This window comes from Dipodomys merriami, unplaced genomic scaffold, assembly GCF_024711535.1.
Source record: "Dipodomys merriami isolate MVZ:Mamm:240054 unplaced genomic scaffold, mDipMer1.0.p SCAF_21, whole genome shotgun sequence".
Classification (NCBI taxonomy): domain Eukaryota; kingdom Metazoa; phylum Chordata; class Mammalia; order Rodentia; family Heteromyidae; genus Dipodomys; species Dipodomys merriami.
The window spans coordinates 17,616,308-17,641,468 of record NW_027203493.1 but is presented as its reverse complement, the minus strand read 5'-3'; the positions used below and the strand labels follow the sequence as shown (position 1 = coordinate 17,641,468).

The 25,161-nt window shown below is 37.6% G+C and overlaps 1 protein-coding gene across 6 annotated transcripts in view; it reads left to right on the top strand.

The window, feature by feature from the left end:
- The window catches only part of Hipk3 (homeodomain interacting protein kinase 3), a 100,715-nt gene extending 75,792 nt beyond the window's left edge, over positions 1-24,923 (top strand). For 3 of the 6 annotated variants that reach the window (XM_070032632.1, XM_070032634.1, XM_070032635.1), the window contains exons 4-17: positions 6,547-6,666; positions 7,521-7,607; positions 8,105-8,289; positions 9,680-9,839; positions 10,258-10,381; positions 12,676-12,797; positions 13,021-13,148; positions 13,242-13,403; positions 13,564-13,626; positions 13,916-14,212; positions 14,532-14,672; positions 19,577-19,818; positions 19,997-20,124; positions 21,015-24,923. In XM_070032632.1, coding sequence (XP_069888733.1) covers positions 6,547-6,666; positions 7,521-7,607; positions 8,105-8,289; positions 9,680-9,839; positions 10,258-10,381; positions 12,676-12,797; positions 13,021-13,148; positions 13,242-13,403; positions 13,564-13,626; positions 13,916-14,212; positions 14,532-14,672; positions 19,577-19,818; positions 19,997-20,124; positions 21,015-21,491 — 2,436 coding nt within the window. In that variant the 3' untranslated portion in view covers positions 21,492-24,923. The remainder of the gene's footprint in view (positions 1-6,546; positions 6,667-7,520; positions 7,608-8,104; positions 8,290-9,679; positions 9,840-10,257; positions 10,382-12,675; positions 12,798-13,020; positions 13,149-13,241; positions 13,404-13,563; positions 13,627-13,915; positions 14,213-14,531; positions 14,673-19,576; positions 19,819-19,996; positions 20,125-21,014) is intronic. The other 3 variants (XM_070032633.1, XM_070032637.1, XM_070032636.1) reach the window with 3 other exon arrangements.
- The last annotated feature ends 238 nt before the right edge of the window (positions 24,924-25,161 follow it).

The following is a 25,161-nucleotide window of genomic DNA, read 5'->3' as shown; positions in this document are numbered from 1 at the left end:
TTTTGCATCCATTAATGTGTGTGGTAGAGCTCCTGGTTAGCATGTAAGGGAATTTCTGGGGGTGCATCGAGGGTTAAGAGTGTTCATGTATTTTAAAACTATTAATGTGGGCCAGGCACTGGGGCTCATACATACCTGTAATCCTAGCTACTGAAGAGGCTGAAATACGAGGATCACAGTTCAAAGACAATCCCAAGAAAGTCAGTGAGCTTTTTATCAACAATGAACTTCCAAATAGAAATAGAGCTATGGTTCAAGTAGTAGAGCACTAACTTTGAGCAGAAAAGCTCAGAAACAGTGTCCAGGCCCTGGATTCAAGCCCCAGGGCTGGTAAAAACAAAACAAAACTATTAAAGTGTTTTCTCCATCTCCTTAGATTATAATTACCTCACTTAGGATGTGATAGGATCACCAAATAGGATATCCCTCATCTGTTCTCTATTCCAGTTATCAGCTTTGACATTCCAGATAGGATATTGACACCATTCATTTATTTATATCTACATTCGGTTTTGCTTTTGAAATTTCTTTTGATTTTTTTGAAATTTAATTTTTGGAGGCCATGTTTGTTCATATATAGTAAATCCTCAAAATATGGTATATTTACTGTTTAAAGACGGGACCCAGCTAACTTGGGAAAATTCATTTAAACTTTAGTACCTAGCAGTTCTATATTTTATACCTTCATAGTAGCTTCAAAATAATACACATCTGAAATAGACAGATGTAAAGAAAAATAGTAAGAGAAATTTTAGCATATTCCTTCTATAATTAATAAAACAAAGAAAATCAATAAGAGTATAGAAGTTTTGAACACATGCTTAAGTTGATATATTCACTAAGTTCTTAAGAGTTATATATTAAAAATCAAATTTAAATCAGTAGGAAAAAATGTTCAGATCATTTTAACTTTATGTTATTTGTATTTCAACCTTTTAATGATCATCATCTCTTAAAGTGTTTCTGAGGACTTCCTTTTTGAATTTTTCTTGACAGCTAGGTACTGACTATATTAAACATTTATCATGACACATTTCATGTGCATTTTATTTGTACACACACACTTACACACACGTGTATGTGAAGGACCTACTGATACTCAATAACTCCAATGTTGATTGTAGATATATTGTCTTAAAACTACATATAGTACTTAGCTTATTTATTTTTTATTTTTTGGGGGGGCCCTGTTGTGGGGCCTAAACTCTGGGCCTGGGTGCTGTCCCTCAGCTCTTCAGCTCAAGCCTAGCACTCTACCACTTGAGCCACAGTGCCACTTCCGGCTTTTTTCTTTTTGCTTATGTGGTGCTGAGGAATCAAACCCAGGGCCTCATGCATGCAAGGCAAGCGCACTGCCACTGAGCCACCTTCCCAGCCTCTTAGCTTATTTTTAACCAGAAAATATATAAAGTATTCTATGGAATTAAATAGTACTTTTATAGTGGCTGGACAGTATTTACTTGACAAATGTTGATTGGAGGTTAAACTTACCAACTTGGTCAGTATTGGTTTGAGTTTAAATAGAGTCTAAAATATGAATTTATATTTATGTTCTATTTCATAATTTCAAGTTTTATGTAATAAAAAGTTCAAGCCAAAAATGATGGCTAGATCAGAAGTATCTTTGTTCAAGGCTAGCTCAAAAAAATTACAAGACTCCTGTCCCCAACTGCCCCCTTCCCCCAGCCCCCGCAACCAAAAAAAAGTTGGGTATGGTTGCATGCACCCACCATCAGCTATGTTGGAAGAGTACACAGAAGAATCATGGTCCAGGCAGCCTGGGCAAAAAGCAAGACCCTACTCCAAAAATAACTAAAGCAAAAAGGGCTGGAGGCATGGCTCAAGTAGTAGACTACCTGTGAAAGCAAGTGAAAGCCCTGGGTTCAAACCCTAGTACCACTAAAAAAATAAAGGATGGAAGGAAAAGAAAGGAGGGGGTGGGGGGAAGGAGAAAGCAGAAAGGGGAGAAAGCTGGATGGAATAAGAGCACATTTAATTTATATGTGTGGGCTATTGAAACAACAGGAATGGAACTACAAAGTGACTTGGTTTCTTTTGTTAAAATTTTTAATTGTTACTAAAAAAGGTGATGCACAGGGTGGGTACAGTTATATAAGTCAGGTAAAGAGTACATTTCTTTTTGGACAAAGTCACTCCTTCCCTACTCTGTCCCAGTTTTCCCCTCTTATCCCCATCCACAAGTTGTATAGTTCATTTTCAACATAGCGTCCAATGAGTACCATTGCTGCATTTGTTTACCTTTTATGTGACTTTTTTTTTTTTTTTTTTTTTTTTTTTTTTTGTATTTGAAGTTATAGGTGCTTTTAGATTCAAGGCAACCCTAGAGGAATTGTTAGGCTTGGGCAGGACTTACCTGTGGTCCTGGACCAACAGTGGGACTTATTGTTTTTCATATGATTTTTTTTTTTTTAGCCAGTCCTGGGGCTTGAACTCAGGGTGTGGTCACTGTCCCTCAGCTTCTTTTTGCTCAAGACTAGTCCTCTACCACTTATGCCACAGTGTCACTTCTGGCTTTTTCTGTTTATGTGGTACTGAGGAAATGAACCCAAGGCTTCATGCTGCTAGGCAAGCACTCTACCACTAAGCCACATTCCCAGCCCCAATGATTCTGTTTTGAGCCTAAGTCCCTATGCAATTTCTGTATGGTTAGGTTGTACAGAATCAAATTCCTGTAACCCTTCAGCTCATGCTCCAACACTGATTGGTATTTCTTACTTCATGTTTCTGATATTGTAACCCTGCTTTGTGTAGCTTATTTTTGGTTGTGCTCACGGAGCCAGTTTATGAATCTATGAGTCTAGTACCTCTCCACTCTTTAACCAGGGAAGAAAGGGGAGGGAAAGAAAGGCCAGTCAGGTCTCATAATAAGGATTTTGGATACAACATGTTCTCTTCAAAACCGAAAGGGCATCATGACCAATATAAAGTCAGGGCTTACTTGCTATTTTGTTTTATTTTGCAGGAACATTGTTCTATGTTCTGTGGCCTTTTAGCTTGGTTATTTTCTTCACTGTGGCACTTGATTGCTTAATTGAAAATCGTGTGCTTAAGTACTTGTTTTACTGAATTGTATGCTTTCAAAGATTACCATCATAGTTTTTCATGTGCATTCCTAAGCATCTTAGCCACTGTGTGTTTGTTCAAATGGCTTTCCTATATATGGTGCAGTAGTATCTAGGTACTGAACCGTTAGTACTTTTCTTTTCATTCTGTTTCCTTAAAATATGGAATTTAGTTATTTAGGGGGTGGTAGTGGGGGAAATGGACAATACTTCAGTGAAATAAAGCTAATTTGTAATGAGATTTGAGTTGTTGCTTAATTTAAAATCAGGGATACACAGGATACACAGTTCCTTTTGGAGGAGGATTTGAGGAAGGAGGAAAGGAAGAGGGTAGTGGGGATGAATATAATGAAAGTATTTATACAGATATGTATGAACACAGAACAACAAAACATATTGAAGTTCTTCCAAGAGGTGGAAGGGAGAGGATGATAGAGGGGTTTGATTGGGGAGATGCATTCTATACGTGTATGGAAACATCACAGCGAAACCCATTTGTACTAATAGAATGCTAATTTATACTAATATATGCCCATAAGAGGGAAAAAAAGACTATATTGTAAAGGGGCTCACAATCTAGTGATAAAACAGAAATGGCCGGGCACCAGTGGCTCACGCCTGTAATCCTAGCTACTCAGGAGGTTGAGATCTGAGGATTGCAGTTCGAAGCCAGCTCGGGCAGGAAAGGCCATGAGATTTTATATTTCCAGTAGACCACCAGAAAACTGGAAGTGGCTCTGTGGCTCAAGTGATAGAGCACTAGCCTTGAGCTGAAGAGCTGAGGGACAGTGCCCAGGCCCAGAATTCAAGCCCCACAACTGACAAAAAAGATAATTGTATTATAAGTGCATTATGCCCTGTAAGTCCTTGCTGTTCTTTTTTTTTTCTTTTTTCTTTTTTCTTTTTTTTTTTTTTGCTATGGGGGAATAGTTTTTATGCTCTCAATGTCTTGATATAATGCAAAGGAGTGTAATTGCCTTTGCTTGTTATAAGAAGATTCTTTTTTCCTCCCTTGTGCTTGTTTGAACTAAGAGCCTTGGACTTGCTTGCTTGGTTTACTTGCCTGACTAATGAGCTATCACTTGAGCTACACCTCCAGCTTGGCTCTTTTGGAGATGGAGCCTTATGAAGTTTTTTTTCCCAGGCTGACTCTGAACTTTGATCCCTTGGATATCAGCCTCCTGAGTAGCTGGCATTACATGTGTGAGAACCTGGCACCTGGCTGAAAAAAGAAGATTCTTGATCTTGGTCTTTTATTTTTTTTTTTGATACAGAGTTTTGCTAATAGCTCAAGTTGTCTTCAAAATTTGAATCCTTCTGTCTCGGTCTTCCTAGTGCTCCAATTATAAGTGTGTACCACCATGTATGCTTTGAACTGGATCTTTTTGTTTTTTTTGTCTTGTCGGTTATGGGGCTTGAACTCTGGGCTTTGATGCTGTCCCTGTGCTCTTCAGCTCAAGGCAAGCTCTCTACCGCTTGAACCACAGCACCACTTCCAGTTTTCTAATGGTTTATTGGAGATAAGAGTCTCACAGACTTTCCTCCCCGGGCTGGCTTTGAACCATGATCTTCAGATCTCAACCTCCTGAGTAGCTAGGATTATAGGTGTGAGCCACCAGCACCCGGATTGAACTGGATCTTGAAAGAGGATTGGTAAAAGCTTAACATTGATTTGGTAAAGAGGGGAAATAAGTTAATAAGAAGTTAGCAATCTAAGAAAGAGAAGCAGGGCCATACAACATTTATCGGGCTGCTAGATGGGCCTAAAGGACAAGAGAATATAAAAGGTCAGGAAGAGGAAGTGGAGGTTTGGCTGAGGTTGTAGAGCGCTAGCCATAAGTAGAAAAATCAAGCAAGAGTATGAGGACCTGAGTTCAAGCCTTAGTACTGGCACAAAAAAATAAAATAAAAAGAACAAGGAAGAGATAGTGAGTGTGGGCGTGTGGGTGTATATATCATGATTTGATTTTTTTTTTTTTTTGCCAGTCCGGGATCTTGAACTCAGGACCTGGGCATTGTCCTTGAGTCTCTCTGTTCTCAAGGCTAGCACTCTACCACTTGAGCCACAGTGCCACTTCCAGCTTTTTCTGTATGTGGTACTAAGGAATCGAACCCAGGACTAGGCAAGCACTCTACTACTGAGCCACATTCCCAGCCCATGATTTGATGTTTGAAATTGATGATGTGAGCACTGAGTGATTGTAGGTACAGGAAAGTAACAATCAGATGTATGTTTTTCAAAAACGCTTGGTAGCAGCGAGAGTAATGAGTTGAGAGGTTAAGTAGAGGTTAAGTAGGTATTAGGGAGGACTGGAGGCAAACAATGAAATCCCTCCTTTAATGGAACTTAGATGCTATTGGAGTGGAGTAAGAAAATAGAAAGTAAAAGGAAATGATACTAGAGAGTGAAAAGCATGATGGAAAAAAAAGCAACCAGGAGGTCCGGGGTTATTGAGAAAGGGCAGAGCTTGTTCTCGTGCAATTGGCTTTGGAAGTCTTATATATAAGGTGACAGTTGAACCCAGAGCTGAAGGAAGTGAGAAAACCAAGTGCATACTTGGGAGTAGATGTACCTGGTAGAGGAAACATGAAGTTTAGCGGTTCTGAGGCTGGAGGATTTGTTTGATTGTTTGTTTATGTTGTGGGGCTTGAATTCAGGGCCTTGGTGTTATCTCTTAAGTTTTTGCTGAAGACTAGTGCTCTACCACTTTAAGCAACAGCTCCACTTCCAATTTTTGGTGGTTAATTGGAGATCACTTTCATGATGCTCTGATCTCAGCCTCTTGAGTAGCTAGGATTACTGGTATGAGCCACCAGTGCTGGACAGCTGGAGGATTTAATATGTTCCCTGAGAGAGCTCATTCATAACTGTGTCTCTTCCTCAATAGGCACAGCTTCACATAGGCTACTGACTCACAGCATCTCATCTTTCTGAGTCTCCATTGGTAATTCACCCAGGCTATGAATCTAAATCCCTCTGGAATGTACTGCTCTGCTCTTTTCAGACAACTGTGTATTCTACTCTGGCCGCATCCCCTAACACATCCTTAAATGTTACCTTTAGGTGTTAATTTTATCCCTTCATACTTCTTTCTCCTTTAGTAAATCTGTTTACTTTGAATGTATGAATATTCTCTCTTTAGTTTTCACATTTACATGCATTATGACTTTAGTATAAATTGAGTTTTTCTCGAAGAACTCTGACTGCAGTTATTTTTAAGGATGCATTTTTGTTTTGCCTTAAATATGCATTTATTCTGGTACTTTAAGCCCTGTATAATTGTTTCCTTGTATAATTGTTTATTTATAATTATAATTGTTTTCCCACTCGATTATGAATTTTTTTAGGGCATATATGACCTTTTTTCATTCCTGATCTAACATCTAACATAGTATCTGATCTAAGTGTTTAATTAATGTCTATCATATTAAAGGATAAACTGTTTTTTGAATTATTTTTCAGATTCGATACATTTCTCAGACTCAAGGTTTGCCAGGAGAACAGTTGTTAAATGTGGGTACTAAGTCCACAAGATTTTTTTGCAGAGAAACAGATATGTCTCATTCTGGTTGGAGATTAAAGGTAATTCATTAAAAAGGCAATATTTAGAAAGCAGTACCCATGCTTCATATGCATGGTTAATCCCTTCCATGCCAACTTTATTTTGTTACATTTCATCCTTTTGAATTTTGGTTTTTGACCCTCTGTCAGAAGAAAATTCAAGTAATTTAGCTCATTCTCTAACCTAACAATATAATTAAATCATCTTTAGTTTTTTTAAACTTTTATGTGTACAATAACATTTGTGCTGTGTTTTCTCCACTCATTTCTGCATCACTAAGCTTTATAGGCAAAAGACTGAATCTATCCACTTCTTACCTATACTAAGTTGGCAAGACTTTGGGTGGTGGGAGCAGTAAATCCTCAGCAATTAACTTTTAATTAGTTTTTTTTTTTTTTTTTTTTTTTTTTTTTTGTCATGGGGCCTGAACTCTGGGCCTGGGTACTGTCCCTCAGCTCTTCAGCTCAAGGCTAGTGCTCTACCACTTGAACCACAGCACCACTTCCAGCTTTTTCTGCTTATATGGTGCTAAGGAATCGAACCCAGGGCTTCATGCATGCAAGGCAAGTGCTCTACTACTGAGCCACCTTCCCAAGCCCCTTAATTAGTTTTTTGTTGTTGTTGTTGTTTTGAGACAAGGTATTGCTCTATAACCCAGGTGTCCTTAAACTGGAGATCTTCCACCTCAGCCTCCTGATTGCTGGGAGTACAGGCTTGGAATACCATTCTTTGCACTGCTCTTTCACTTTTCATAAAACACACATTTGTTAGTTATTCTGTGTTAGAGTACTTAATATTAGAACATGTATGCTAAGATTAAAAAGTAGAAATTTAGAAATAATAATAGGTGATTTTTCTCTTTGATGCATATAAGACACTGGAAGAACATGAAACAGAGACAGGAATGAAGTCTAAAGAAGCCAGAAAGTACATATTCAATAGTCTGGATGATATAGTGCATGTGAGTATTGTTGTCACATTTTTAATCTTGTGTGCTTAAGATGATAGAACTTGAATGCCAAGAATTCCAAAACATGTAACTCATCTTCTAAATGGAATAGAGTGCTTGCTGTTTTTAAGTTGTCCAAATGAAATTGGTTTGAAGTTTTCAGCCTTTCAGAAGATAAACAGCATTTGTCTTTGTGTTTTTTTCTTTTTTTAATTTACCTGTCTTTGTTAGATAATAAAACATGATATTCTTTAAAAGGAAAAATCCTAGCAAGCTGCTTTTCCCTATGTCTTCTTATAATTGGGTATTTGTTTAATTAAAAAAGAAATTCTCCCTGCTTTGAATTTGGCATATCAAAATATCTTGAGAATTTGTTAACTTCAGTTGTTCTTTGCTTCAAGGGAATTGTATTTGCCTGCTATTTTCTGTATTTAAAAAAAACAACTAATTTTATCATACCTATATTCTGGCTCATTTTCATTCTGTGTGTTGACATGTTGACTTCTTAGGTGAACACAGTGATGGATTTGGAAGGAAGTGATCTTTTGGCTGAGAAAGCTGATAGAAGAGAATTTGTTAGTCTGTTGAAGAAAATGTTGCTGATTGATGCAGATTTAAGAATTACTCCAGCTGAGACACTGAACCATCCTTTTGTTAATATGAAGCATCTTCTAGATTTCCCTCATAGCAACCAGTATGTTATTTTATGTCTTTGATATTGCTGCTTCTTTTTTTTTTTGTCCAAACAAACTCAGTACAGGATGTTTTCTCTCATTCACTTTACCAGTTTGGTAAAGTCTCTAGCCCCTTGTATTGCTTCTTGAAAAATTATAGTATAGGTCTATAGAAAATCAGTATGTTGTAAAAATGACTTTCCTTCTTTAAAGTTAGATAAACTGAACAAAACAAGATGAGGATAACAATCTCTTAAATGACAGAATAAAACTAGACCATAATCTGAATGTTAGCCCCAGTGTTTGCTTTTACATGACTTTCCTACTTAAAAAGCAAAGGCATATAAAACAAAGTGTAAATGGTTTTCCCTCGGAGGTCACATTTCGGTTTCCACAGGCCTTGGAGTGAATCCTTTTTGAGTGAGTCCTACAAATTCCATATTCTGTTTCCCTCCGTGCCATTTGCTTTTTCTTCCTCTTTCTTCTCTGCATCTGGAAGGAAAAGAAGTATTCTTTGTTGTTGTTGTTGTTTTGTTTTGTGCTCAAATTCTGAAGGCTGAACCGATCAAAATTTCCTTGGCAAATCTTCCAAATTTTTTGAGGTCCAAACCTTTTTTTTTTTTTCCCCTAACAGTTATCCTGGGACTTGAACTCTGGGCCAGGTGCTGTCCCTGAGCTTTTTTTGCTCAAGGCTAGCACTCTCCACTTGAGCCACAGCTCCACTTCTAGCTTTTTTTTGGTGCTTAATTGAACAGAAGTCTCTTGAACTTTCCTATCCTGGCTGGCTTTGAACCTCTGTCCCCAGATCTCAATCTCCTAAGTAGCTAGGATTATAGACATGAGCCATGGGCGCCTGGCTTCAAACCTCTTTTTTTGTAGGATGAAAAACCTGAAACAACTCTAGTTTCTAGTTTTAAAAACACTAAATGAGGAAGTCATAGGTATGAACTTCAAACGTTGATCATCTGGATCTTTCATAGCCTCTTGAATAGTTAGAATCACCAATGTGAGCCACTGGTGCCAACGAGGTTTGACTTTTTTCTTCTTCTTTTTTTATTATTATTAATAAGTTTTTTTATTGTGAAAATACCATACAGAGGGGTTACAATTACATGAGCAAGGTAATAAGTACATTTCTTAAAAAAGCATTGTTGCCTCCTCCTTTGTTTCCACTGCCCCCCACCCCACCCCGGGGGTCAAAGTTGTAAAGTTCGTTTTTTTACATAACATCTTGTACATCTCATTGTTACAATGGGTCCACCTGTAACCCTATTTAAACAATTTGTTTTTTTGACTTTTTTTTTCTTTTTTGAGAAAGGGCCCCTGCTGGCCTGGAGCTTATAAATGTCCAAATAATTTTTATTTTGCTAGTGTATGTTAACTTCAAATACGATACCTTTTCTTTTGCAGTGTAAAGGCCTGTTTTCATATTATGGATATTTGTAAATCCCACCCAAATTCATGTGACACAAATAATCACAATAAAACTTCACTTTTAAGACCAGTTGCTTCAAGTAGTGCTGCTACTCTACCAGCAAATTTTACTAAAATTGGAACATTAAGAAGTCAGGTAAGAATTTAACTGCTGTTAATAATTTATTCTCTTAAAAAAAACCAAAATGGTAGCTCATTGCTCTTGAGTTATACAAGTGTCATGTTGTGCAGCTAGATGGTACAGAACAGGAGAGGAATTGGGATGGCTGATTTTTAAATCTCAAACAATTGGAACATGGCTGTTTGAGTTTATTATTCCTCTTTTCTCATCTAAGTTTCTTACTCTGCACTTGGTGCTCTAACTGTACCAAAAGTAAATTCATAGAATCAATTTTTAAATTTTAGTTTGGCCAAATTTTGTTTTTAATTTTCTGGACCTATTTTATGTGTAGAATTATAGTTGTGAGAAATGCATGTGGATTCTGTTTATCCAGCCTATGTTATAGCAGTTGAAGGACTGTTTTGTATAATTTGTGGAACATTGCTTGTTTCAGGCATTGACCACGTCTGCTCATTCAGTTGTGCACCATGGAATACCTCTGCAAGCAGGAACTGCACAGTTTGGGTGTGGTGATGCTTTTCAGCAGACCTTGATTATCTGTCCCCCAGCTATTCAAGGTATTCTTTCATTACATGGCACTTTGAATTTAGGCATGTGTTAATCTCCAGTTAACCAGAAAAAGCTGGAAGTGGAGGTGTGGCTCAAGTGGTAGGATGCCAGCCTTGAGTGCAAAAGCTAAGGGAGAGAATGAGGCGAATACTGGCACAGAAACAGGAAAAAGATAAAGAAAATAAATAAGAGAAAGTTAACTTTTTATTTAGGATTAGTACTCATGTAGTAAAAAAAATACATATATATATATATATATATATATATATATATTGTTTTTCAGTCAGAAAAGAGGAATTGTATTTTTTTTTCTTAAACAGTGAAATGTTAACATCACTTTCATCTAAAAACTGATTGTGTTGTATAACCATAGCCATGTGTTACAGTATTTTGTGCAGTGACAAGCTGCATGTATGACAATGGGCCCTTTGGATTATTTTGCCTAGTGATGTGATAGTCAACTTAGTTTGTGTAATTGTGCTCTGTATTCATGTGATTAATGAAATTACCCAAGGACTTTTTACCAACTATTCCTAATTAATCTCAAATGATTGTGTTTAAGTAATTCTACCAGTCCATATTGAAGGTGATTGGCATAATAATCTGGAATTACGACATAGAGAATTTTATTTGTTTGTGCTTGAACTCATGACTTTGAGCACTTATTGATGCTCTGCCACTGAGCTGCATCTTTAGGGAATTTAGTTAATTGCTTTTTTTTTCTTCTGTTGGTTGTGGGGCTTGATCTCAGCCTTGAACACTGTCCCTGAGCTCTTTAAGCACAAAATCAGCACTCTACCACTTTGAGCCACAGCTCCACTTCTTGTTTTCTGCTGGTTATTTGGAGATAAGCATCTTGTGGACTTTCCTGCCTGGGCTGGCTTTGAAAACCACGATTCTAAGATTTCAGCCTGCTGAGTAGCTAGGATTACAGGCATAAGCCACCAGTGCCCAGCTAATTGCTTTTGTAAAAGCATAATTAACACATTAATTGTATCAGGGGATTTCATTTTGACATGTCCATATATGCATACTTGTTCATTGCTTCCTGCTCTTGGGTAGATACCCTAAAATCTTGTTAGTCAAAGCTTTATATGGTGGATTTGATACCACTTTGCTGTCTCAAAGTTCAATATTGTAAGCCAGTGTTCATGAGGTACTTTGTGATGTGTTGAAGAGAAATATTAATGTTATCAGGATTAACATGGTGACTATTTTCTGATCTTTCTAGCAGATATGTGAAATGGTAAAATATTTGTTTTGGAATTCCAGCAGGTTGCTTAGGAATATTAGTCCATTATACTATAATGGGCAAATTTTGTTATATCATCAAAGTAGGCAGAGTAGGTTACTTTTTTCTTTTCTTTTTTAGAGGTTGAAATATGATAGCAAGTACAAGTGTAGCAAATATATGAGCCATTCAAAAATTCAGAAGTCCCCAAATTTCCATTCCTTATATAAGCCATCATGTTTATTGAATTGTGAAATGTAATGCATTTCCCCTTTTGGTGACAAGAGTATGAGATCCTGATGCACTTTCAAAGAAAGTGTAGAGAGTTTTTGTATGAAAGGAAAGATGGGCTAGGTTTTCAGAATTTTAAGCCCATTTCACCTTTCCAGGTCCTTTATCATAGTGGTAGAACTATCTGAAAATAAAATAAGCCTATAGTAGCAAATTTCAAAAGGAAATAAGGGCTGAGTATAGTGGTTCATGCCTGTAATCCTAGGTAATTGGGAGATAGATTGGAAGAATTACACTTTAAGACCAGCCCAGTCAAAAATTTTAAGAGGTCCATCTCAGCCAACAAAAAGCTGTGTATCATGACTCACTTCTATATCCTTAGTTATTTGGGAAACATAGCTAAGAAGGATGTCTTGCTATAAAGACAAGAACCCTATTGGAAAATAACTTAAAAAATAAAGGGCACCAGCTTGTCAGGGAGGGGGCATAACTTAAATGATAGAGCATATACCTAAAAAGTATATGACCCTAAGTTCAAACCCCAGTGCTTCCAAAAAAGTAAAAGAGGAAATGAAATGTTTCAAGAATAGTAAATGATTCAGCTTCTTAGTTCATACTGTGAAACAAAACAGTTTGGGGAATGTTGTACTTCCAAGTGTATAGGAAGAACCTCACTATCCTCATAGATTCCTTTGTTCATGTTATGAAAGTTTTATGTAGGAAGTGGATACAATCGCCACCAGAATAAAGCATTTCTTTACATTTAATATAAATAATCTTAGACGTTAAATCAGAAGGCCATAGTTATTCTCCTGTTGAATAGCTGTTCTGTTTTCACAGGTATTCCTGCAGCACATGGCAAGCCTACGAGTTACTCCATAAGGGTAGACAATACAGTGCCACTTGTCACTCAGGCCCCAGCTGTGCAGCCCCTGCAGCTCCGACCAGGAGTTCTCTCACAGGTTGGTCGTGATTCTTTTTTTTTTTTTAATTTAAATTTTGTATATATGCTGTTTTCCTTACACATTTATAGAGGTACTGATTATATACTGGGTGTTAGGGCTGCTGAGAAGTAATGAAAGTGATAGGTGGAGAGTCAATCCTTTTTATAGGGTATGGCATTTAGCTTTTGAGTTATATCATTTGTAACTTAGTCATTTCTGTGTGATTGGTTTGTTCTGACAGCAGACCTGGTCTGGTAGAACTCAGCAGATGCTGGTACCTGCCTGGCAACAAGTAACACCCATGGCTCCTGCTGCTGCGACACTAACTTCTGATGGTGTGGCTGGTTCACAAAGACTTGGAGACTGGGGGTGAGTTCAAAATGAAAGTACTTCTTTGTGAACAGTCTGCAGTGTTGATGTTGATAACCAAAAGATGCAATCTTTTCTGAATTTTCTCCCTAGGAAAATGATTTCTCACAGCAATCACTACAACTCAGTGTTGCCACAACCTCTTCTAACCAATCAGATAACTTTATCGGCCCCTCAGCCTATCAGTGTGGGTATTGCACATGTTGTCTGGCCCCAGCCTGCCACAACTAAGAAAAACAAACTATGCCAGAACAGGTTGGTCTTATTAGTACTTTAACTTTGCTCTGCATTTTAAAAATTAGTCTTTAAAGTGAGTTTTGCATGCTATGCTAAAGGGTTGCTCTGTTGTAATCAAAATGACCTCTTCAATAGCTTTGTTACAAACACTAAGCGAGCTCCCTTCTCAATTTCTCAGAGGTATTTTGGTAAAACTTATGGAATGGGAGCCAGGAAGAGAGGAAATAAATGCTTTCAGTTGGTAAGATTGTCTTTATTGCCCTTTTGCTTTATTACCTATCTTTAATGTAGTATTTGTAGACATTCAGATATTACAAAAAAAATGCTCACTTAAATGTATGTAAGTGCAATATACAGTGATACTCTTAGAGATAATAACTTCTATTTTACAAAAACTCGTGATATATCACTTACTTATATACATGAACTCAAAAGAAGGTTTACATTGTTTACTTTACTGAAAAGATACCTTAGAAAAGTCATTTCCATATTTGGATGATAGAAGTCACAAATTATTCCTTTGGTTGCAGGAGTAATTCATTGCAGAACACCAATATTCCACACTCAGCATTTCTTTCTCCAAAGATAGTAAATGAGAAAGATGTCGAACAAGTAAGTTGTGTAGAAACACAGGACAATCATAACTCAGAAGGAGAGGCAAGAAGTTGCTGTGAAACGTCTGTCAGACAGGACTCTGATTCATCACTCTCAGATAAACAGCGGCAAACCATCATCATCGCTGACTCCCCGAGTCCTGCTGTGAGTGTGATCACTATTAGTAGTGACACGGATGAGGAAGAGGCATCTCCCAGACATTCACTCAGAGAGTAAGTGCCAGATGCGCATGCTCAGGAGGGTTAGCTCTTTGGAGTGCAAGAAGATGCCTTTTGAAGACTTACTCCTTGTCACTGTTCTTTGGAGTAAAACATTCAAATGAGATAAGATAATCAAGTTCTGCGTAGAGAGGACTTACAATATTTGGCATAATTGAGCATTTTGCCTTTATTTGTAAGCTTTAAATTTTGGTCCATGTAGCACATTCTAAGTTTTTTTTTTTTTTATCTTTGAATCAGGATTGTAAATTTTGGCCACTTTGAGAGTATTTCCTCTTTTGTGACTTTATTTTTCCCTTCTGTCTTCCACTAGATGCAAAGGTAGTCTAGATTGTGAAGCTTGCCAGAGCACTTTGAATATTGACCGGATGTGTTCGCTAAGTAGTCCCGATAGTACTTTGAGCACCAGCTCCTCAGGGCAGTCTAGCCCATCGCCTTGCAAGAGGCCAAACAGGTAAAAGAATTTCATAGTCACACACACAGACACACAGACACACAGACAGACAGACAGACAGACACACACACACACACACGCCTTGCAAGAGGCCAAACAGGTAAAAGAATTTCATAGTTACACACACACACATCGCCTTGCAAGAGGCCAAACAGGTAAAAGAATTTCATAGTTACACACACACACACACACACATACACACACACACACACACACACACACACACGCCTTGCAAGAGGCCAAACAGGTAAAAGAATTTCATAGTTACACACACACACACACACACACACACACGCGCGCGCGCCTTGCAAGAGGCCAAACAGGTAAAAGAATTTCATAGTTACACACACACACACACACACACACACACACACACACACACACACACACACACACACACACACACACACACACACACACACACACACACACACACACACACACACACACACACACACACACACACACACGCCTTGCAAGAGGCCAAACAGGTAAAAGAATTTCATAGTTACACACACATACACATCGCCTTGCAAGAGGCCAAACAGGTAAAAGAATTTCAGTTACACACACACACACACACACACACACACACACACACACACACACACACACAAACTAAACAGCAAGTTTAATGAGGCCATGCTTTCTTTTTATTGTATGTAAATTAATAAATGTCTGCCATCTTCCTATTGGTTTCCCCCGCCCCTCCTTGCTCTCTTAAGGGCTTGAACTCAGGGCCTGGGAACTGTCACTGAACTTTTGTGCTCAAGGCTAGTGCTCTACCACTTGAGCTACAGCTCCACTCTGGCTTCTTTCTTCTTCCTTCTTCCTTTCTTTTTCTCCTCCTCTTCCTTTTCCCTCTCCTCATCTCTCCTCCTCCTTCTTCCCTCCCCCCTTCTCCTCTTCTTCTTCCTCTTGTAATGTCATCGTCTTTTTTTTTTTCTTTTTGGTGTCTTTTTTTTTGGGGGGGGGTGTCCGGTCGTGGGGCTTGAACTCTGGGCCTGGGCACTGTCCCTCAGCTCTTCAGCTCAAGGCTAGCGCTCTACCACTTGAGCCACGGCACCACTTTCAGCTTTTTTCTTTTTGCTTATATGGTGCTGAGGAATCGAACCCAGAGCCTCATACATGCAAGGGAAGCACTCTACCACTGAGCCACCTTCCCAGTCCTCTTTTTGATGCTTAATTGGAGATAAGAGTCCCATGGACTTCTCTGCCCGTGCTGGCTTTAAACTGTAATCCTCAGATCTCTGCCTCTTCAGTAGCTAGGATTACAGATGTGAGTCACTGGTGCCTGGCTTTTTTTTTGGGGGGGCGGTACCATTCTGGGGCTTGAACTCATTGCCTCACATTCTCCCTTAGCTTTTCCATTCAAGGCTGTTGCACTACCACATGAGCCACAGTTTCCCTTAAAGCTTTTGGCTGCTTAATTGGAGATAAGAGAGAATCTCAGGAACTTTTTTTTTTTTTTGGGTCCGGTCATGGGGCCTGAACTCTGGGCCTGGGCGCTGTCCTTCAGCTCTTCAGCTCAAGGCTAGCGCTCTACCACTTGAGCCACAGCGCCACTTCCGGCTTTTTTCTTTTTGCTTATGTGGTGCTGAGGAATCGAACCCAGGGCCTCATGCATGCAAGGCAAGTGATCTACCAATGATCCACCTTCCCAGCCCCCTCAGGAACTATTATTGCTTGAGCTAGCTTTGAATTGCAATCCTCAGGTAGCTAGAATTACAGGTGTGAGCCACCAGCCCCAATCTGTGTTTTCTCTCTAGAACACAATTTCTGAATGACACCAGTTTTTGTAAAGTGTGTGTGTGTGTGTATATGTATGTATGTGTGTGTAAGTAATTGTGTGTGTATTTGTATTGGTACTGGGGCTTGAACTCAGGGCCTGGGTGTTGTTTCTGAGCTGTTTTGCTCAAGGATAGCTAGTGCTCTACCACTTGAGTCTCAGTTTCACTTCCAATTTTGGTTAATTGGAGATAAGAGTCTGTCTCATGGACTTTCCTGCCTGAGCTGGCTTTGAACTGGGATTGGGATCCTCAGGTCTCAGCCTTCTGAGTAGTGAGGATTACATGCACGAGACTCTGGTGCCTGGTTTAGATTTGGGTTTTTATAGAAATTTTCTTTATTGTTGTAACAATGGTCTACTTGAAAAATTTAAGTCTAAGAAATTACTTTTAAAGAGTCATCAATTTTTTTGAAAAAATGAAAATCAACAATATTTGAGAAAAAATCCATTAGAAAAAATACAATAAAATAAATATGACATACTACATAATAAGTTTCATAAACTATTATGATTAGGCTAATTAAAAAGGAATAAAAATGAGGAATCATCTGCTTAAAGGAATTTTTAAAACGTGTTCTTAGATATGTCTGTATGTCTATTTGTATATATAGAAGTTGATTTTAACTATGGGACTGTTTGAGGGGGTAACGTGAGGGAGAAAGAGAATGATTGTCTAATATAAAAATATATTGTGTCTGAATATGGCATGAGAAACATTACTGAAAGCTATAAAACAAAAAGAAAGGCTAGGGAAAGAGAGCAATAGAGAGGATTATTCTGACTTAAATGCAATATATATACATGCAAAGTAGCAGTTGGACCTCTTGGTACAGTTAATATATACTAAAAATAATAAATGACAGGAGAGTAAAACAGGCTTTGTTGTGGAGTGCGTATCAAGTGGGAAGGGGAGAGTGAATGGTAGGGTAAATGTAAAAGGGTAAATGTAGTCAACTTGAGCTCACAAACTACTATTACAACTTAAATTTCGAGTAATAACATATACTCTAGCAAAATAAAGAAATTTTGCAATAATGCATATTTTGCATGAAAAAATACTGATTAACCCATTGTCTATAGAGTAATCATATTTTCTTGTCTACCTTCCTTTTAGCCAAAGGTACGCATTTTCATTTTAGTAGTAAGCTTCTCCTACATTATGATGTGCTAGCACATTGAAACAAGCCCTGACAATGCACTTTTGTGTGTGTATCAGTACTGGGGTTTGAACTCAGGACCTCCTGCTTAGTCTTTTTGCTCAATGCTAGCATTCTATCACTTGAGCCACCAAAGGTCCTTCACTTCTGGCTTTTTGCTGGTTAATTGGAGAGTCTAGGATTTGTCTTCCCAAGCTGGTTTTGAAGCCAAGTCCTCAGATATCAGCCTCCTGAGTAGCTAGGATTACAGACATGAGCCACTGGTTCCCAAAATGAGATGCAGTTTTGTTTGTTTGTTTGTTTTTAGTTTGTAGAAATACTTTCTTAATTGGGCACCAGTGTCTCACACCTAGCTACTCAGAAAGGTTGATATCTGAGGTCAGGGTTCAAAGCCAGCCCCGGCAGGAAAGTCCTTGCAATTTTTTTTTTTTTTTGGATCCGGTCGTGGGGCCTGAACTCTGGGCCTGGGCGCTGTCCCTCAGCTCTTCAGCTCAAGGCTAGCGCTCTACCACTTGAGCCACAGCGCCACTTCTGGCTTTTTTCTTTTTGCTTATATGGTGCTGAGGAATCGAACCCAGGGCTTCAGGCATGCAAGGCAAGCGCTCTACCACTGAGCCACCTTCCCAGCCCTTGCAATTTATCTCCAATAAACTACCAGAAAACTGGAACTGGCCCTGTAGCTCAAGTAGTAGAGCACTAGCCTTGACCGACAAAAAAACAAAAACCAAAAAACACCCAAACCCTTTTCTTACTGACAACAATATTTAAAAGATTTTTTTTTTTTTTTTTTTTTTTGGTCGGTCGTGGGGCTTGAACTCTGGACCTGGGCGCTGTCCCTCAGCTCTTCAGCTCAAGGCGAGCGCTCTACTACTTGAACTACAGCGCCACTTCTGGTTTTCTGGTGGTTTATTGGAGATAGGAGTCTCGCGGTCTTTCCTGTCCGGGCTGGCTTTGAACCGCGATCCTCAGATCTCAGCCTCCTGAGTAGCTAGGATTACAGGCGTGAGCCACCAGCGCCCGGCTTTAAAAGATTTTTAAGAGTTAATTTTATATATTTTTCTTCTGTTTTTCCTTAGGTAATATGTATTAAATACTTAATAGACTAAGCTCTGTGGGAAATACGAAGAAATTTTAGTACACCCTCTTATAAGTTGCTTGTAATGTTGGTTAGAGTGTAATATATACATAATATACATAATACAATATATTAATATAAAATATTAGTATAAAAATAACAACGTACATATAAAAGATTCTTCAAGTTGTTAATTATTAAGTAAGTGATTATTTGTTGCTTTGTATGTCCTTCCCCCACAGTATAACCCCTGCTTTCACTGTATTTGATGTCGGTATAATTTGTGGAGGGTAAGGAGAAAACAAATCGTTTAAATAGGGATACAGGTGGACCCATTGCAACAATGAGATGTACAAGTCGTTATGTCGAAAACGAACTTTACAACTTTGGTGGGGGGGGGGAGCGGGGAGGATCGGGTGGGAGGGCAGGGGTAGGATGGGAAAGGATGGGAAGGGGAAACAAAGGAGGAGGCTACAATGCTTGATAAGAAATGTACTCATTATCTTGCCCATGTAATTGTAACCCCTCTGTACAGTATTTTCACAATTAAAAAAAAAGTAAGTGATTAAAATAGGTAATAAGATGAAAATAAAGAGCAGGATCTTGTTGGGACCTGAAAAGATGAGGAGAAGAGAAAGTTGGGACTGGCTAGATGTGTTTATTCAAAGGCAAGGAGGATTTTTCAGAAAGGCACAAATACTAACCTTAGAACTCTGAAATTTCCAGGTCACATACTTGTTATGTGCTTGTACATTTTATGTAAGTTATCTAGAACAGTACTTCTTTTGAATAAAGCTCTTATCTGTTTGCTGAAGACAGAATATTGTTCAACATTAGATATAATGTTTGCAAAAATATCCTTCATAAAAATACTTTTTTGTAGTATGTCAGATGAAGAACAAGAAAGTGGTTGTGATACTGTGGATGGCTCTCCAACCTCAGACTCCTCCGGGCACGACAGTCCATTTGCAGAGAGCAGTTTTGTGGAGGACACCCATCAAAACACAGAACTGGTTAATAATACCTCTGCTGACACAGAAACCAAGCCAGCTGTTTGTACTGTTGTGGTGCCACCAATGGGGATAGACAGTGGATTAAATGCAGAAGAGCATATGGCAAACCCAGGTAAATCTGTCATATGAAAAACATCTCCTGATATCATTCAGTGCTTTTAAGCCACATAGTTTTAAATTAAAATTTAAGGTCCTCAGATCACTTATATAAAATATCTAAAGGCTTTTGCAATTTTCAGTAGAGAAGAAATAAGCACCCACTCTCTAATACTTTGTTTCATTATTGACAGAGTCTACATGCCAGCCATTACTAAAAGGACGATCTGCCCCTGGAAGATTAAATCAGCCTCCTGCAGTGGGAAATCGTCAGCAAAAATTGACATCAGCATTCCAGCAGCAGCATTTGAACTTCAGTCAGGTGTGTTGGTTTGTGACTCTTACCAGTCTTTGGGAGTCATGTATACCAGTTGTTTCTTCACTAAGAAGAGAAAAGATTCTGAAACTATAGGTAGTCTTAATAATATTTTCCTTTATCTAAGTGATTAATGAGATCCTTACCTAATAGGATAATTAGCAAAGTTTCCACAGAACTTATATTCATAAATTCTTAGGTTCTCTAATTCTTAGAGAATTGTAACCATACACTAATGGATTGGTGGCTTGCTTCCTTGTTTAGGTCAGGAAGCTTGGAACTTGCCATGTAGCCTAGGCTGGTCTTAAACTTGATCCTCCTGCCTCAGCTTCCCAAATGCTAGAATTACAGGCATGCACAGCAGCATACCTTGCATGGTGGCTATACTTATGTGTTAGTAGGGGGAATCATTTGATATGTGTTAGCAGGGTGATCATCCACTGTTGAATGCTGTGCTTGCTCAACAAATGTATTTCACTTGAGGAAAGAAAAGGTAACAGTTAGCACTGTTAGAGCTGGCTTCAAAATCTTTACTTTGCCAAGTACTATATATACTACTATAGCCAAATCTCTTCAACATATCTGGAATTAAGGTAAATCATGATTATATCATGAGATTGTTTAATAAAGTTACACAATAGTTTATCATAGGAACTTAATAACATTCAAAATATAAACTGTTAGCTTTACATAAATAAATGCTATATAAGTGGTAGCTGTTAGCGGTGAAATAGACAAGAATGGTACAAGCAGTAGTAGTGGCAGTGTTAATATTGTAGTAACATGTTGTAATAACTTATTAAATTGTCATATCCACTGAGTTATAAGTCTTTTATAACCTTTATAAAGTTTCCTTTTACCTTATAAAATGTTATTCAGCCTCTCTTTGTGATTAGGTTCAGCACTTTGGATCTGGGCATCAAGAATGGAATGGAAACTTTGGACATCGAAGACAGCAAGCTTATATCCCTACTAGTGTTACCAGTAATCCATTCACTCTTTCTCATGGAAGTCCTAACCACACAGCAGTACATGCCCATCTGGCTGGAAGTACACACCTTGGAGGACAACCCACTCTACTTCCATACCCATCATCAGCTACCCTCAGTAGTGCTGCACCAGTGGCTCACCTTTTAGCTTCTCCATGTACCTCAAGACCTATGTTACAGCATCCAACTTACAATATCTCCCATCCCAGTGGCATAGTTCACCAAGTCCCTGTGGGCATAAATCCCCGTCTGTTACCATCCCCAACCATTCATCAGACTCAATATAAACCAATCTTCCCACCACATTCTTACATCGCAGCATCACCTGCGTATGCTGGATTTCCACTGAGTCCAACAAAACTCAGCCAGTATCCATATATGTGAAAAGTCGAAACAGTATATATTGAGGAAGCTCAATGATACAAACATTTGATTAAAAAAATAAAAACATGGTATTTAATAAATATTAGCCATGGCACAAGAAAATTATTTTTGAATCATGTAGACTTGGGTGCAATTTAAACAACTTTGAGCTTTAAAAAATCTCACTTTTAATGTGTTTTGCACATTTGGTATAACTTGTCTTTGGTCATGTTATCTTCTTATGTAGTAACTCTAGACAGGTGACTTATGGGAGCAGAAGTCCAGTTTTGCTCCTGCTATTTTTTATAAAATTGCCTTCTAACTAGTGCAAGACACGTCCACATTTGGGAAGCCATTCTGTGTACAGACTTAGAGCAACTGATGCACATATGTCAGAATTACAGCATACAAGTGAATTGTATTATCTGTGTCTTAGTGTATAAATGTTGGGTCACTTAACCTAAGAAATTGAGCTATTGTTCTTTACATTTGCATGTGTCTTTTGCATGGGCAAAATGTTGCCTAGACTTTGCTCTTAATGTTGTTCTAATAATCTCAGCTGCATTGTAAACCGTTTCCACACATAGTGCCTTAAATATTTGAGGTTGTTAATGTTATTACCTATCTATAAATGTTGAGGACTGCAGCACTTAAAATCCAGACCTACTCTTTAGTTTTCTTTTGATAGAGTAATGTTCACTTTTGGTTTTGTGTGGTATGATTTCAGGTGGTAGCTGTTTTTTCCTTATTAAGGGGGCAGCATGTTTGCTATAGAAGAAATCTGCTGTCTGATTTTTTCAGAATGATCTAGCTTCAAGAAAAGCAAGCAGCTAGTAGTGCTTAAGAGAAATTGATTCAGTATCTAATGGATAGTTGATAACTGTCACAGCACAGCATTTTATATACTGTTAAGTGAAACAGCAATACAATCTAAGTTTATTTTGGGAGTGTTTGCTGTACAATTGGACTTGATGAAATGTTTAGAGGTGAAGTAGGCATGACTTTGAATAGATAATGAAAGAAAATGCGAAATGCTCATTGATTCATGATGTGGTTTCATCTTAGCTTGGGCAAACCATGCAGTATTTAATAAATAAATAGTAGCAGAATATTTACTATTGAAGCTTGAAAAGATGTGAGTTCTTTGTGTGCAATTTTTCATTTATGCATGTGAGAGGGTTTTGTTTTTTGGTTATTTTTTAAAAGTATTTTTACATTATAGTACTTGTTTTGCTTGTTGGTGGTGTTTGCTTATTTAATACATTCCGTCAGGGACAGAAATTACATGCTTTTTTTCCTAGGAAGTGTGTCTTGGGTTTTTCCCTTCCTTCCCCCACCTTGGTGGTGATGGTGGTGATGTTTAAATGAAGTTGCTTTTACAGCACCAAAGACTTAATCATCCATTTCTTATATAAAAGGTAGCTAACTTTTTTGCATAGACCTCAAGTATATTGTAGTGTAGAGGTGGGATTTAAGGAAAGGTATTAAACTGAGGCTTTGTTTTAGCTTACAGGCAAGTAATAAATTGTATCATTTATCTTGAATGTATCATAGATAAGCTGCTATATAACGATTGCCACTTCAGATAGCTGTGAAATTAGATGATTAACTAGTTGTTATTTAGCCTTCTAATTTCTGTATAAATCTAACTACATGAAATAGAAGTTGGGGTTTTGATTTTTTACTTTGCTTTCTGTTTGGAGTGTCATTGTAACTACTGTATTGTAAATGATGGAAAATAATTGCATATGTTATTTTGGGGTGTGTTTTTGCATCAGTATTTTATCTCTTAATGTTTGTGCTCATCACTGCATATAAAATCTTGGATGTATCAGTGTAACTTAATTTTTTATTTTCATACTGGCATTGTAGACACTTGAGAAAGCTGTATCTTGCAGGCTTGACTTAACTTTTTTTTCCTTAAAAATCTGGAATATAATCTTACAGCATTTACTGGAATAAACAGTACAAAGCATTTGGGTATAAAACTCTCCAAATGTTTTGGATTTACAGCATTTCTTTAGTAAATGAATTGTATACCACTAATACAGCATTGACGATAAGCTAATAATGGATAAACTTTTCTTTACTCCATTAACACAAAGCAGTGTTTTATTTAATAATCATCGATGGAATAAATGTGCCTGAAATTGATTTTAAAAATCACAGTATTAGATCATAAAATAAAAACCAGCAGTACATTTTTAGTCACACTGAAAATGAAGGACTTAATTTTCCCCATGTTTCAGTGTTTTTAGTAATCAATTCTATGCATTTTATATAAACGGAAAACATATAACACATAAAAAGAGTAGGCTAAGATTAATTTAAAAGATGATTTACATATGACACATTTATGGAATCACTATTTGAGTAACTTTGCGGCCCTCCACAGCCTTCTAATTTTATTTATATGGTCTAGCAGATTACTGGTATCTGCTCTTTTCTTGGAAAAGAATCAATGCTGCCAATGGATGTTTCAGAAATACTAAGTGAAAAAGATCGATCAGCTCACAACAGGTACAAAGCTGGCGCCATGTGCTTTTTGTTCAGGGCTGTTTGCTACCTTGAAATGAGGTATTTTCTGCATTTCAGTTCCAAGACTGAGGTAGTCTTGTTAAAGTGACCATAAATGGTAAAGGTTAACATTCTCATACTACAACCATAATGCTTGTTAAAGGCATACGCTACTCTTAATTAATTGCAATCATGGACTTTTTTTATTTTTAATGTGCTTAAACATTTCAAACTTCAAAATCTTGCTGAAGACTAAACTTCACACTGACAAACACATCTGGATCTATGCCATCTTTAGACCATTTTAATCCATTATCTTTGGTTTTAATGCTTTCTTAAATAAAACACTGCATGAATTTTAAGCTGCATATTTGCATACTATTTTAATTTGCAAATGATTTTTATCAATTCTGATTTTTAGATTATTTTCCTTCAGGGTATTTAATTAAATATGCTTCTATATAAGCAAAACCTTTTTGTTTTAAAAATCTTTACTGCTAAGTTTAAACTTGGTTTGTGTTAAGTACAAGTTAAATCATACACTGCAAGGTGTAGAAAGATTTGTTTTAATGAACCCAGTAATATAGATTTGATTACTAAGTTTGAACTGTTAGCTGTTCAACAATTTTAGACTTGTGGCTTTCTTTGATTTGTTTGTTTTTGCTCTTACTTTTATGCTACACTAGTTTGCCATGTAGCAATTGCACTGTGCAATATTACAATAAGGACTGGGAAAATTTTTATGGATGTAATGTCTATTACAGTTTGCGATAGTATTTCTCTCTAGTTCTCAGTGATTTAAATGTGACCAAGCCTTCTGTACTTTGTCACAAAAAGCGGGTTTTCCAGGTGACTATTTTGGTGAGTGTCAAAATAAGAATTTATGGTGTATTACTGTTGATTCACTTTGAATTAAAATATATATATTGCAGCAAACAGCTTGTTGACTTTTTCTTTTCATTCCAGTACTCTTATTTAACTCTCAGAGCCACCTTGTGAGAGTTTGTTCTATGAATAAGGGCATCAGCCCAAAACATGTGGCTAACTTGCCCAAAGTCTTTAGAGAATATTAATCTGAAATGTGAACCAGTTTATTGAACCCTAACTCATATCTTTTTTACCCATTCTTTTTACACTGGAGTCTTCCATAGAGTGCCAGAAATACCTGCAAAGA